Source organism: Bidens hawaiensis, unplaced genomic scaffold, assembly GCF_021521415.1.
Source record: "Bidens hawaiensis isolate Kalapana, Puna unplaced genomic scaffold, B.hawaiensis_p1.1 tig00027337_1, whole genome shotgun sequence".
NCBI lineage: Eukaryota > Viridiplantae > Streptophyta > Magnoliopsida > Asterales > Asteraceae > Bidens > Bidens hawaiensis.
In genome coordinates this window covers 246,715-262,764 of record NW_027494427.1, presented here as the reverse complement: position 1 = coordinate 262,764, position 16,050 = coordinate 246,715, and the positions used below count along the sequence as shown (strand labels likewise).

The window sequence follows — 16,050 nt, the reverse complement described above, 5'->3', positions numbered from 1 at the left end:
CGCCGCCGCCGCGCATGGTGGTTCCGGCGAAACCTGCCGCCGTGAAAGCTCGGTGGGGAAAAGATGAGGTGCAGATTTCATTATCACTGCTTTCGATTCGGTACTATGAGAAAATGAATTTTAATAACTGGAAATGAATTGTTTTGGGTTGGTGTTTGGATTTGGTTTAATGAATTTGGTGTTTGTAATATTATCCTCTATAGTATGAATAGTACAAATCTTTAGAGAGAGAAGATGGTGTTGAATGATGGTGGCCAAAGTTTAGAGAGAGAGGATGGTGGTGGCCGGAGTTGATGGTGGTGATGGGGTGGATGGTGATGAAGAAGATGATTATTAAAAGAACAATCTTTAATCTAATTACATAAATAGTCCTTAAAAGGGTAAATGACCACACTACCCTCATGTGCGACCAAAGTTAACAGGAAATTTTAACTGGGTTAATGCCAAATGACGTAAGTTGAAAGGAATTTGATACATGAAATATGTCTTGTGTCATTAAGTTTGCCAAAGGATGTCTAATGAAAAAGTGTGCAAACATAAAGGACCTGTTTTGTCATTTTGTCTAAACTATATTACACAAGCATTGAAATTTAGGGAGAATAAACTGATTACTGTGAGCTTTTTGAACCTGAATGGTCTGCAACAGCTGTTCAATCCTGTACTTCATGATGGGCTGACCTGATCTCGTTCTTTTAAGCATCTTTTCCTTCTGGGCTTTGCGCTGAGCCTGAGACTTTTCTTTTTCTTCTCTTTTAAATTTAATCATAGCCTCTTTCTCCATTCTCGCCTTTTCTTCTTCCTCCTGCTTCTGTTTATAAATTTCTTCTAAACGATACGCTTTTTTCGGCTTCTTTGAATGCCTCTCAACTATTTCCCTGTTTTCACTTGCACCCTAAAGATAACAATCATAGTGGGTTCAAGTTTTTTTGTAATGTATTTATAATTTTATACAAAAAAATAAAAAAAAAATTAAAACCAGCAGACATCCAATGAGAACAGTTGACAATTGAGCGTGTCCAGTGGCAGGTATAAACTACGGCCGCTCAAAATACTGTTTAATAGTTGTAAATGAATGGTAACAAGCCACCTTGAGCTTTAACAAACCAAACTTCAACTCGACTTTTAGCCCGTTGAAAATAAGTGAGCCGAGCTGACCCTGTCTGGTTTAAGCTTGAGCTTGCCTTGGCTCGTAAAGAAACACGTAACTTTAGAGTTGCGTTGGCCTAAAAACTAATTTTGTTCATAATATATAAATTTTATTAACAATAGTGTAGTGTTTAAAATATAAATAGAGAAAACCATACTATCTATTTCAATAACAATAAATGTTTTTGAAAATTTATTAAAAATGGTTATGAAGTTAAAGTTACTGTCAAAACATAGCTGAGTACATAAATAGGTCGGGGTATTTATGTCATTTTCCAGTTCTAGAAGTGTCATAAGCTTTAAGTTTAGTTGCATTTTGCAAGTTATTGTTTATAGGTAGACTTTGCATTAACTAAACCAAATTGATAAACAGGATTAAGAACGACCTCTGTGAGGCTTGTAGCTTGGGAAGAACCTTCTCCTTGGTTGGGTTGCTTCAGTGTCTTTTTGTACTTGCTAACGTATTTAGCGTTTTTATAGAACTCCCTTTGCTTCTCTGTGTATGAACACAACTTAAATAAGATAATGCATAAAATATAGGAAAAGAATAAAGATAATTTATAACAAACAAAGATAACGAACGAAACGAAGAGCACTTGCTACACAGAAATAAATACTATGAACTGGACCATAAAGCTAAAGCCCCTTCAGTTTTCATGATCTACAAACATACAATGCAATTAAAACATGCTAAAGTGTATAACTAATCCAACAAACAAACATAAGGGGGTGCTTGATTTATAGATGCCATTCATTCGTTTGTTACTTTGTTAATCTACATGCATTAATAATTAATAATGGTTAAAAAGTTGAAAATGGCAAAAACTTTGGGTATGTTTGGCAAAGAGCTATTAGGAGTTTTTAAGAGCTTTAAGCTACAAGCTTTTAAGAAAAAGCTCATATTTATTGAAAAGTCTTGTTTGGTTAGAGTAGCTTGAAGCTTTTAGGTTAGGAGAAAAAGCTTAAAGCTAAAAGCTCCAACTGCTAGCGTTTAGAAATAGCTACAAGCTTTTAGTATTTTAAATTTTACAATGTTGGTACTTGAACTTCCATCATCTTTTGTTAATTCATATAATAATTACATATTTAACCCATATTCAAAACCAACTACCCCATGACTTTTTAAAAGACTATAACTTTTTCACATGTTAATATTTTTTTTAAGTTGCATCATAAAAACGAGCATTTTATTCTCTTTAATTTGAGTATCATATTGTTATACTTCTTTAATTTTAAAAAAATAACATACTATGTGAATATTGGTTAGGATCGACAACAAGTCGAGTCAGGCAAGCTCGGGTCATATGTACGAGCAAATTAGGGTCGGAACGAGTCGATGCAAAAAGGGCTAATTTAGTTCGGTTCATGTTGGTGCGGTTTTGAGTCGAAAGGGGTCAAGTCAGATTAGGTTTCGGATTTGAACAGTGCACCGCGCGAGCACCCAACTAGGTTTATTAAAAACTCCAGCTACTCTACCAAACACCTAAAAATTTTTAAAAAGCTACAGCTAACAGCTTCCAGCTACACAGCTAGTTTTGCCAAACATACCCTTTATCTTGATTTTCTATTATATGGTTGACTACTTAAGTGAAGTGTATTTGATCAAAGAAATCAGCATAGATTTGAATTGAAAATGATGATGACAACTAGCACAATAATTGAAAATTGTGTATTATATAAGAAGCACGTACTGATTAAAGCCGGATTGTAACCATCGTTCTTGGATTTGGCGTTAACAAAAGCTTGAAGCGACAACCCTCCGCCGCCCAATCTCGCTCTGTTCTTCTTCTTGTTATTAACAGGTGCTAAGCTGCTGCTTGATTTCTGATTATTAATATTATTAGGGTTTCCTTTATTCTTCATCTTTCAAATCAATCTACGGGTAGGAAAAATTATCGATGAAAAGAAAGAAAAAAAAAATGGTGTCTTGGAGGTTATTTCGATGAATTGGTTTTGTAGACTGGGCTGTGCTGGGCTGGGCTGGGCTCATATACTCTCTTGTTTATTAGTGGGCTCTTCTACTACAACTTATTATGGCTTTACGGACCGGGTACAGGTCCATCGGGTTAACCCCGAATTGGGTTTTCTTAGGAACCGAGTAGGAACCACACCCGGAGTCGTTTGGTATGGATGGATAATCGCTAGAATCAGTTAGGGCTGGGTCTGGTACGGTATGATTTCTATCTAAAAACCGGGTACAACTATTCTATCTCGAATCATGAGTGTACCGATGGCTGTGAAAGTGGCTAACGACAAAGCTTCTTGAATCATGAACTTCGTCTTATGTCTAGAATCGCATTAGCTTCGTAACGAAATATATTGTCATTTCCACACAATTCGACTTGATCCGATTCCAGAATTTCTTTCAATGCCTAGCAAAATTTCTTTACAATATGTTTTATTAGAGTTAGAATCGAGTCTTTAACAAAGTGTCACAAAACTTGCAACGGCTCTTTTGATCCTCCATCACTCATCGCCGCCAAAACCCAATTGCACCAAAATTACGGGTTCCAATTATGTGGAAGAACCCCGAGAATGAATGGGGCGTAGGAGTTTTAGTTAATTTTAGTTAGAAATATGTTTGTTGGTCATAGCTTTTCCTACTTAGTATTTTGTTTTATTATTATTGTTTATTCATTATTTATTTCTATAAATTCTTTCATAAATACTAAATGTTACACTATTCTAATATATTTTTATATTGTTTGTTTACCTTTTATTTTGTTTGGTATGGAGCCGAGGATCTCGTTGGAAGCAGACTCTCTATCACTAGGGATAGAGGTAATGTTTGCCTACATTCTACCATTCCCAGACTCTATTATTAACTTTTGCTATTTGTAAGATTTACCAGGTATAGTTTATGTAATTATACGCCTAAAATTAGAATTGGTTTTATTTAGGATACCAGTTAATTAAACTACATGTAATCTGGTAAGTATTTGTCTTTTAAGATAAAAATAAAAATTATATGAAAAATATGAGAACATGAAGAACATCAAGATAAATCTGAAAAGGTTATAAGATAATATCATATGATAACTTGAGAAAATATATGGTAAGAAGAATAAAAATCATGAATGTTATAACATTACGTAATTATACTTCCGAACTACATCTATGAATAACGGGACTCGAACCCTTAACCTTTTGAAACACCATTTTACGTATCATAATACCATTAGGCCAAAAATGCTTTTAAATACATCTCTATCTCTCTCGATTTCTCACAATATATTATCTTCTACTTATACGATTTCTTGTATGCTCAAACATTTTTCTACTTAAATTGATTTTGTAAAGAGACCGCTCCCCATTTACTTTGCTAGTTGCTTAGTAAGAAAAAGTAAAACATAGATTCAAAAGATAAACTACATTTAACCAAACATATTCCCATAATAATAATAAATAAAAAAAAACATTCACACAAACGCTTTCATTTCATGTTTCCAGGTCAACCCGACCCACCCGGGATACATAAAAACTTCTTCGTTCTTAATCCATATGTCTACTTCAAGCAATAAAGGACATTTTCGTCTTTTCACCATCTAAATCCCCACACACATAACCCATGCATTCTATTATCTCACCACCACCTTCATCTCCACCCATTGGCTTTTCTTGCATTTCCATTTCTACCCTTAGCTCCACCACGCCATTGTCTTTCATTTCTGATATTTCCCCTGCATCCGCCTCTTGCATTTCCAATATTGTCCCCAAATCCACCACTACCGGCCGTGGTATCGGTGTTATCTCATCTTGTGGTTGAACCATTGGTCTCACTTGCATTTTCTTGCCTTTGTAGATCATGTACAACACCATTTGCCCTATTCCAAACACGAACCCTAACACATTTGGAGTCTACACAAAACCATTTTATAAATATTATTACATATATATTTCTAAAAATGTCAAAGAGTACATTTATGTATAAAATAATAAACCCTTACGGCTACAAAATAATCATTGATCAATAGACCGTAGAAAAACCAGACAATCGCGCAAAGGGTGAGGAAGAACGATAAAAAGAATGGCATGTATTCAACGCTCTTCGTTCGTATAACCATTCTCTGTCCACATACAAAAAAAATTATCAAATTTCAGTAATATAACTGCTAAACAGTTAATATAATCAATGTTTTCATTCCCAGACCGGTCATTGAATCGTTACCAGTCCACTAGTCAGATTAGTTGGTTTCATAATTTGATGAAATAACAAATAAATTAAAAAAAACATATATATTTTCTTTTAAACACAAAGTAAGAACTATCTTGTCTTCTAGTGGATCTATGGTAATGCAAACATTTAAACAAAAAACAAAAGTGACCCGTTTCTAAGAACAATATACGTAAGTTAATAAAACTTTACCATAATGCTAAGGGGAGCTGCAAATACGCAAACTGAAAAGACGGAGCAAATCCAACCAACAAGATTGACCCGTTTAGGCCCGCGATCGGTTACTAGAAGTGTTGTAACAACAATCACCGTAAACGATAGTGTATTAAATATCACAAGCACCTTCACTGTAGATATCTACGAATAAATCAAAATCGGCAAAATTAGTTTAACACTTATCGTACAAATTATATAGACTTATATAGTTATATAGATACACACCAGTGATTCTCTAGTGGCGTAGATGAGAAAGAAGACAATGTATGCTGTTTCTATGGCACATCCAATGGAGTTGATGGTGACTATCATCGTGCCATTTTCGGGCTTGATATTGCCATAATACAACAGCAACATGCAGCTGAATAATGCAACCGAGTATGGCACGGAGTGAAAGCCTTGTGTCGATTTATTCTGGTAGATCTTACAGAAAGTTGGCCTGCGGGTACGAGAAAAGAATATATTAGCGGGTTACATTTAAATTCATAAACTTGTTTGTAACAACACATAGAAGCACTACAAATAAATATAAATGGTGACAAAAATCTTATCTGAAATCTTATCTTTGCAACTATACGTGGGTTTAAACTATCCGTCAATGATTATTGACGGATACATAATTTCATGGAATTTTTTCATGAATGAAAATTAATTTTCTAGTAGTGAAAGACTCGCGAGAAGAAATCTTACAATGGAGACAAGAACACGCAGAAAGAGATGATGTTGCCTGTAAAACAAAAGAAAACATAGAACGCAGTAAGTAATTAATATAAGAATTTGTAGGAAATTAACAAGAAATGATGAAGAACATATATATACCAAGAACGCCAAAAGTTGAAGCTAGGAGATGAGTAGGTAAAATCATTGTGGTTGGGATGATGAAGCTCTATTGATAGGTTTGATGTGTATATATATATGCTTGAAAGAAATTAAGGAGCTTATGGAAGAAGAACTTAACAAGACCAACATATTTATAGGTCTTTTGAAAGGCAAGAAAATGAAATTTGGTGTGCTTTCACATGTGTATTGTTTTAATTAATTTTAATATTTTTTTTTTGGGTTAACTAATTAGTATCACATTTCTTGTGATTTCAATTGTAAAATTATATGCAAAAACAAAATGAAGTAAATTCATGATTTTGACAACTAATTTTGGAATGATTATAGTATTTTTATATATATATTTAAAAAAGAATAAATACTCGACTTGACATACAGTTTAATAGATAAAATAAATATTTGTCTAAATATATATTTTAATAAAAAAATATTATATACTGTTAGTTATAAAAATACAACTATTATAAATAACGTATTTATAATAGTCCAATGACATAAGTTGAAAGCTTACTAAAAGGGTTTTTTTTACAGTGGTGGTTACCACCTTGAAGGTGATCTTAGGTGAGTCAATCCAGAAGCGTCAAAATCAGTATAAACAGTTGCAAACCCAAAAAACTCACTTAGGTATTAAGGGTAGATGCATAAAACTAGCGTTGTACACTTGTACGTTTAATTCAGTGGATTTCTCATATATACATAAAAATTCAAATTTTTATTTGAGTGACAACTCATTTTTTTAGTGTATAGATGGATCATAATCTCTTATGGACGAGCATATGGAGTATGAGTTGTATTGAACGCTTTTTATCCGGTTAATTATAACTTTAACATTACACGACATTTTACTGTATATAAGAAATTAAGAACTAATGCGGTATATAAGGGTTATCACAATATAAAAGTTCACAAACATTTCGTCACGACAAACTTATTTTGGTAATTATAACTTACTCTCATCGAAACCATGATCTAAATCATTGCATTCCTGTTAAAGCTGCTCAAGATACGTTTTTAATGTTTAGGTCAGGCAATGAATATGAACATAGAATACTGAAAGAAAATACATACCGAAGACACGTGAAAAAACTTTCTTTTTATTTTAAGGATAAAGGAAAGGGATCACGTTAATTTAATCAAAATATTTTAAATTAAATAAAATCTTTTTCTCTCTTCCCCTTCAACCCGTCAACAACCCGACCCCCTTGCTTTGATATGATTTGTGAACTCAAGGATTTGATACACCTGTTTGACCCTTAATTAACACGCCTTCGCTTGTTATGGTAAACTCGTGTAATTGACAGCAAGACTTTAACGAATTTGAATCAATTTGCATTAAATTGAGCCGCGGACAACCTGATCTCAAAATCCTACAAAAATCCATCCATAATACAATTAAATTTCTCTACATACTCCTCAATACCTCTTGAACCAATACCCCATACCGATTAACGCTTTGAAGCAGTCTTGAATCACTTTTGATCCACGTTCTCGGCCGAAAACCCTAAGTGGCTGAACACTTTCAATTCGTGTTCTATTATTAAAAAAATGTAACAAATTGTATTATGTAGATTAGTTATCGTGTAAACTAGAGTATTAGTTTTTTATAATGTAGTGGTAATTAGTGTGGGTATATGATTTATTTAAATTTTGAAATTTTCAAAGACAAAGCAGAAAATTACATTAAAAAGTTACATAAATCACATAGTATATTTTTGGATGTGAACCCGCTAAATCACATAGTGTAGAACTTTTGTTGGAACATTTTTCAAACTGTTTATCAAACTAGATATTATAACGTAACATTATTTATGTTATTTGCCTTCACATATGGAATACAAAGTGACAAATGTCCGATTTACGTATACATGACAAAGTGACTTGTTTTGTAAGACGTATGCAGTTTCATCGACTAACACGATATAACATTTTTTCGGTATCAACCTAAATTGACTAAAAATAGTATAACCTAAATTTAACCTAAAAAGAGTGTGTATCGAAACATGACATGTGATCGCACAATATATGATACATGTGATGCATCAACCTATAAGTAGCTTATGCAAAAAAGGTTTCACTTTTAGAGTTTCATTGTATTTACTGAATCCATTTTAACCTCTACACTGGCCGAAATCACTGAATTCGCCTATGTAACTATGTTAGCTAAAACGTTTTTATCATATCGTTTTGATATATAAACAATGCATTATGACTCAAAAAAGCACATACCCTGTTAAAATAGGAGTTATATGTACGTGCGCCAAGTATATACAGTTTATAACTTGATTCTGTTAACTACCTTATGAAACGGTTTTGGTCGAGACTAAACACAAGATTACACCACTTACAACAAAAACTTTAACTAGACAACCCGTCGTTATTTGCTTTTCAAGCTACACTGCAAGTTCGGCCTGGATGACATCATACTTTTAGAAAAACTACAGGAGCCGGAAACTTAACGATGATACTCATAAGCATTGACCACCTTTTGACCGGATACCATAGCATAGCTCAACACTACACACTATATCTATATCATCTATAAAACATATAACCTCAAAGACACATGTCCGAAGGTTCACCTATCCATTTTGGCAAAACGTCCTCTGATTCTCGTCCTGCTTTCAGCTCGCACCTTACGTGACTCGTAGCGGATATGCTTATCATACCTGTTATGATATCATTAACAAAAGAAACTGCAATTAAGTTTGTGTTGCACGCCTACATAAGATTTTTATGCAATTGAATATAATTCAAACAACTTTCAACCCATATGACCCATTATTTTTTTACTCCCGTTAACTAAACCCATTAAACGTAAAACATAATTAAAATTACCTTCTAGATTTCTTCTTCTCTTTATATCTTGTGATCGCTGTCTCTCTCTCCTGACTATTAATATCCCGTACACCGACACCATGAATAACTTGTGTGTTCTCAACAATATTATTATGTGATTCACCTTGATGGCCAACATTTATGTTACGAAAATTGCCATCAGGAACTATGCAGTTTGCTTCAGAGTTATTATTTCCAACCAACTGATCACCAAATAATTCCCGGCCCGTTGTATCGGAATTATCGGGGCACCATTGGAATGTATTTTTCTGAAAATACAAAAACATGGTCAAAATGGGCTATGGGCCTAGTGGACCAAATGAGCCCAAACCAAAGAAGCAAAGAGACTGGTTCAAGTAGGGTCGGTTTTGGCTCAAACCGAACCAAAAAAACCGAAATTTCAGTTTTGAGTTTTTGAAAAGTGTTCGTTTCGGTTTTTAGGTTTTCTCATTTGTAGGCTTGTAATCAAACCTAACGAACAAGAATGGAGCATGTTCATGTTCGTTTAACATTTAACGAACAAACGATCGAACACAGATAATTAAGCGAACGAAGTTTTCTTGTTCGTGTTCATTCATTATGAAAATGAACAAGTTCGTGTTCGTTCGTTAACGAAAACGGTTCACGGATGTTAGCGAACAAAAACGCCTGAACATAGATTAACGGACTTAATTGAGCTAAAACTATCCTGTAGCTATGTGAAGAACTTTGTGTTGGACCAAATTAGTTATTAAAACTATACTCTATTTTAATGGGCCAATAATTTTAAATGAATACACTAACGAACATAAATAACCGTAGAGTAACGAATATAACTGAGCCTAAACTAACGTAAATGAATTCAAATGAAGAATCGTTAACAAATGTTCATGAACATAATGAATGAGCGGGGCATGCGTTCATGTCCGTTCCTTCAACTAAATGAACAACGTTTTTGTTCATGTTGGTTCATTTATTAAATAGACGAACATTAACGTTCAGTTTGTTTATTGGCCAACACATTTGGGCTTCAAAATGTTAAGTCGGACCAAAATAATGAATTTGGGCGGAAATCTTTGTCTTAATTAATAATTAATTGACTATCACACAATTGGGCGAAAATACTTTGGTCAGACTAATTATCAAATTCTTATAAACTAGTTAAATTCAAAATTGAAAATGAAGATTCACACATTCAGTTCGGTTCAGTTTTTTCGGTTTTAATTATACGAAAATCGAAACTGAACTGAAAGTTCGGTGTTTTTTAAAAGCATAAAATCATACCATTGGTTTTTGTCTGGGTTCGGTTTTTGAGGTTTAATTACATGCTAAACGAAACCGAAACAAAAAGTTCACTATTTTGAAAACATAAAACCAAACTGTTGATTTTTGTTAGGGTTTGGTTTCTTCGTTTCTGTGAGGCATCTTTATAAAAAACATATTTATGTATTTGAATTGAGTGGAGACATAAAATTTATTATTTTATTTACTTTTAGCTAAATTTTATAACTTAACCAATTTTAGTTAGTATTAAGAATATTGATAACAACAACAACAACAACAACAACGACAACATTAATAAAACTTGAAATGAATAGAGTTGTATAAAACTTTTAACTTTATGTACTTCTAACTAAACTGTTATTAAAAACTTCTTATGTTCACTTCCATCAAACAATTCTAGCTAAATTCAAATGTAATGTCCTAAGTTAAATGTTATCTTATAATTATTTCCACAATTTATTTACAAAACACATCTAAGATACTTATATTTTCAGCAACAAAATTAAAGTAATAATCAGAATCCTTAGTAAGTAATGTATATTTAACATTTAACAAACCCTTGTAACCATACACAACCATTGTTTAATATAGTTGGCAAAATGGACGGGTCAGATAGATTGGGTAATGGGTCAACAGGGGTCAAAATATGTAAATTTCAAGATTTGGTTAGGTTGACCAGCCACAACTTTTGGTTTTATTATTATAATTAGTAATGAAGATGAGAGATCATACCTCAAATGAGATATTTACATTCTCTTCCGGCTTATGTTCATCTTCGAGTTGGAAGTTTTGTGCAGGCAGAAACTCAGTTAGTGGTTTAATTATGTCTTGATTATCATCAACATTTGGTTCGGATTTCGCTAGTTCACGAAGTTGGTTAAGAAGTTCGTCTTTATATGTTCCAAAAGCAGCGTTTCGGTTCTGATTTCAACATAAAAAAAAATAAACAAAGTCAATTAACAAAAAACCATAACAAATGGGATCTTGATAACTAATATAAAGACACATAAACATGTTTAAAAACAACAATTTTCAATTATAACATTAATACGTTTTCACACTTCATATGTGAAAGCGAGAGGACAAATTCGATATATAACATTCTAATTAGGATAAAAATCAACCAATTGTTCACCTTTTTTCATACTGGGATTGCCCTTAGCAATAAAAATAATTATTGATTAACATATAGTTTATATTATTAAAATCCAGTAAATGTAATGAATCAAACATAAACGGACTTGTAAAAATCCAATTTATCACGAGAAAGCGTGTCTTGACAACCAACACATGGTTCGCATTTAGTACTTTCAGTTTCCTAGCACCTAAGGCTGTAGAGCTACTTAGTCATGTCCATCAGGCCATGAATAGTAACGTTATTACCCCACGATCTATAATGTCATTTTTAAACGACCTAGTTTTTGCTATTCAAAAAGGGCCAGTGGCACAACTTGTTGTGTTCATGTAAACACTAATTTTTTAATGAAATTAAATAACGCTATTTAAACCCAAATGGCAAAATCATAAATCCAATTTATTAATCTAAACATTGGGTCTCTTGCCCCCGATGCACAAATATCAATAACTTGATGATCAAACAAGTTACCTTAGGCAATGGAGGAACACCCATAGCTTGATAATTATGATCCGACCCGCTATCGACAATCAAATCATCAAGCCTTACAAAAACCGGAGTCTCCCAAACAAAACAATCTGAAAACCCATAACCCGATTCGGACCCTTCACCGCCAATTTTCCCCAAATCCTCAAACCCGAAAACCGACAACAAATCATTAACCGAGGGACACCCAGTATACCCATCAACCGGTCGTCGATCATGCGACTTGGAATAGTCATTATTATGTGCTTCCCAATCGCAATTCTGACAGTGTACGAGGTTGTCGGTGGAACAGAAGATGGTTGCCGGAGATGAATCGCATCCGTCGCAAAGTAATGAGCGAGTGTGTTTGGTGAAGAGTGGATTCGTTGAGTGTACTTGTCGGTCGCATGATAAACAGAGCTTTGCGTTGTCAGCTCTGCAGTACAGGATTGCTGTTGATTGGTTGCAGAAGGCGCAGTCGCGGCGGTGAGTGGTCGCCGGAGGAGGTGAATTAGTCATGGTTTTGAAATTTGGGATTAAAATTGAGTGAAATTGAGAACTGGGTATGGATGAAATTTGGGTTTAATTTGATGTTTCGATGGAATTGAAGTGAAATTGGTGAAAATGGGTGAAATTGAGGACTGTGTTTGGACGACTTTGGGTTTAATTTGATGTTTTCGATCAAATTGAAGTGAAATTGAGGAGTGGGTTTGGATGAATTTGGGTTTAGTTTGATGCTTTCCGATCAAATTGAAGTGAAATTGAGGAGTGGGTATGGATGAATTTGGGTTTAATTTGATGTTTTCCGATCAAATTGAAGTGAAATTGAGAAGTGGGTGTGGATGAGTTTGGGTTTAATTTGATGTTTTTCGATGAAATCGAAGTGGGTGGGGTTCTGGTAATGATTTAATGATGATGAAGGTTGTTGGCAAAAGTGTTAGATTTGATATGATATGAGATTTTGAAAGAGAAAGAAGAGGTTAGAAGAAGATTCAAGATAACAAAGATATGTTTGATACGATATTTCCTGTGTAATAACATCATGAAAGGGACACGAGTAGATTTTTAAGACTTTTCAAACACATTTTGAAGAGAAAATATATAATTAACTGATTATACGAGTGAACCACTAAGATGACGGGTTTTATAGACGGTTCGATTTTCAAACAGTAAGGATATGGTGTTTTTGTGAGGATCGGGTTTATTAGGTTTTTGTAACGTGATTGATTAATCAAAGTGTTCGATTAGCATTGATATATCACATATATTTATTAAAACTGTTTACCGATATTGTCAGTGACAATTAGTAGTCTTGAGAAATTGCAACTCTTCGTAGTTCCAAAACTTCTTTAGGATCATTGGCTTCAATTAGTAGCAACAAATGTTGTTTGCAACAGTCGTTACGATGACTTCTAACATTGGTAATTTTCAGGCAATTCAAATTTCAAATCATCGCTATTTAGCTCAACAACGGCAATAGCTTCACAATGCCTCAATGGATACATCAAGTAGTTGCAACTTGATGTTGAGTTTCCACTTTAGCAAGAATATCAATCATAATCATAAGATCAAAGTTCCACCATTTTCATTTATCATTAGTTATAATTTTGTATCATCAGTTCTTGAGAATTTGTCCGAAATCAAAGCACAGGGCACGATCATTGGGTGGAAGATCTGAACCAACTTTAATACTAACAGTTGATGTAGAATGAATTGTGTCAGTGAAAGTATACAAATGTTTCAAGTGAATTGAAATGGATTAAGATTGTCATCAAGTTAAAGTTGACATAATCCCAAAGTTCACTCTTTGGATTCAGTCACCAATTACGCAATCATTGATAGCTACTTCATGAATCCAACGTAAGTTTATTATTCAAAAGAAGAAAGATTTATCGAACCAAAAGTTTCAACTATGAGCATATTTAGAGATGATATTCACTAACACACTTAGTGAGAGAGATTCATTTAAGTGGTTCACGTACCCGCATGATGATTGATTGATTGATGATCTTAGTAAATAGCTAAATTCTTATTTACGAAAAATATATACATCTTGAGAGTTATGATTTAGTGTGCTTAGCATTACTTGGATACAAAGCTCATGCTCAATCTCTTTAAATAAATGAGCTTATGTAGGGTTAAACTCAAGTTCAAGCAAATATAAACTTGGTTTGTTTGAATCCTTTATCTATCCGATCATAAATAACTCACCATCGGTTTGACTCGTTTATATCCCCTACAATACACCACTATGTAGCTGAACTAGTAAATTTTGTTTTTTTGATTATTCTTAAGAGTTGTAACATGTCTTCCAATCTTGTAGAAATTACTTACCACTTTTAATTTAGTTACTTTTGAAACTACAATTTAAAAATAAACTACTTTAAACTATTAATCAAATCACTAGTCAAAACAAACAATTTATAAGGTCATGGGGTATACCAGCGGGGAGGGGTAGTGTGGTCGGATGTAGCCACACCAGTGCTAGAGGTAAACGGTAAACCTCTCTCCCTCCCTCTTTGTTCATCCCAATTTGAGCTTGAATCTTGAATTTGAGTTTGGATATGAATGAAGACATGAAATAAAAACAAAACAAGAGAGTATGGAGATAGAGAGTGGAAAATGAAAGAGATGATGATATGAGAATCTTTTCTTTTATTATTTTTGTTTTTTTGTAATACTTTTGTTAAACATTTTTCTAAACATAAACATGTTTATCATAATATTTAATAAATTATTATTTAATTATTTTTATTAGTAGTAAATTTAATTGTTTCTATTATTGTTAATTTTATTTTGTTGGAAAAGAGTTTTAAGTGAGAAAAATATAGTGTATTAAGAAATATATATTAAAATACAGTAAATTTAATTGTTAAATTTTTATTACGGGCTGCATCATTCAAAGGTTTGAAGTCCGTAAGTCCGTAACCAGTTTTTCTTTCTAACTTTTTTGTGAAGATGGCCTGCATCTCCAGCCCAAATAGTTCCAATAACATTTTTGGTAAAGACGCTGAACCCAACTTCATTTTTGTCTCATTTTAAGAATAGAAAATTCAAATTTGCCTCCCTGAAATATATTGGCGGAGACGGAATAGTCCCTGAAAACAAAATTGCGCATTTTGCGCACCTGTATTTCTCCGGCGGGTTCTTCTGACTCCCACCGTCAGTTGACCGTCAGTTGACTGTTGATATTTTAGTAATAATACCAATAATAATAATATAATAATAATCATAAGAATCATCGTAGAACAGAACATATGAATGTGTTATTATTATTATTATTATAACTACAACAACAGCAGCATATCTTCAACCTCAAACATCAACACCAGGAGTTCATCTTCATCATCATCAACCTCAAACCTCAACAGTTCATCTTCATCATCATCATCAACCTCAAACATACTTGATATTCTTCATCATCATCAACTCAAATCCTCAAACCTACCACCAAGTAATGCCTCTTAATCTCATCATCGTCATCATTAGTTTCATAACAATTAATCGAATATCTCAAATCCTCAAACCCTAGATTTCATCACTCAAACCCTCAAATCTCTCAAATCTCACCACCAATCACTTCAATAATTCAACCACCGCACCCATAAATTATTCCGATCAAAACCTCTAACCTCCGGCACCACGCCACCTCCGCCATGGATTCCGGCCATCTCGTTTTTCCGGTCACGGCAGCCACCGCCACGGCAGCCAAGTTCATGGCTTCATCAACCTTCTGCAACGCCACCGCCACGTCATCCACGGCAGCCACCACCCCTGTCGCAACCCCACCCTCGCCGCACCCGTTTCTCCCGTCGCCAGTGGTAAAAGATTCCGTCGGAGTGATTGCAAATGGTACTTTGATTCCGATCTTGTTAGTGTTTCTAGGATTTGTAAGGCTTTTAATAAAACAGTCGGATAAGCAATTAAGTGTGTTAAGAGATTAAGATGATGATGATAAAGATATGGAGATGATGAC

At 33.8% G+C, this 16,050-nt stretch overlaps 3 protein-coding genes across 3 annotated transcripts; all 3 read right to left on the bottom strand.

Moving 5' to 3' along the window:
- Positions 1–628: 628 nt before the first annotated feature.
- On the bottom strand, positions 629–3,052 carry LOC143575339 (uncharacterized; the record flags this gene model as incomplete). Its single annotated transcript, XM_077059743.1, has 3 exons — positions 2,838–3,052; positions 1,533–1,642; positions 629–892 (listed from the first exon to the last, which is right to left on the bottom strand). Coding segments are annotated over exons 1-3 (546 nt in total), but the record flags the coding sequence as incomplete, so codon positions are not given.
- Positions 3,053–4,641: 1,589 nt separating this feature from the next.
- On the bottom strand, positions 4,642–6,401 carry LOC143575338 (bidirectional sugar transporter SWEET9-like). Its single transcript, XM_077059742.1, has 7 exons — positions 6,356–6,401; positions 6,227–6,263; positions 5,762–5,975; positions 5,513–5,677; positions 5,094–5,213; positions 4,870–5,004; positions 4,642–4,836 (listed from the first exon to the last, which is right to left on the bottom strand). The coding sequence occupies exons 1-7, from the start codon at positions 6,399–6,401 to the stop codon at positions 4,657–4,659; spliced, it is 897 nt and encodes a 298-aa protein (XP_076915857.1). The 3' UTR covers positions 4,642–4,656.
- Positions 6,402–8,805: 2,404 nt separating this feature from the next.
- LOC143575351 (zinc finger protein CONSTANS-LIKE 13-like) lies at positions 8,806–12,593 on the bottom strand. Its single transcript, XM_077059754.1, has 4 exons — positions 12,081–12,593; positions 11,207–11,395; positions 9,212–9,480; positions 8,806–9,042 (listed from the first exon to the last, which is right to left on the bottom strand). The coding sequence occupies exons 1-4, from the start codon at positions 12,591–12,593 to the stop codon at positions 8,952–8,954; spliced, it is 1,062 nt and encodes a 353-aa protein (XP_076915869.1). The 3' UTR covers positions 8,806–8,951.
- Between the last annotated feature and the right edge of the window lie 3,457 nt (positions 12,594–16,050).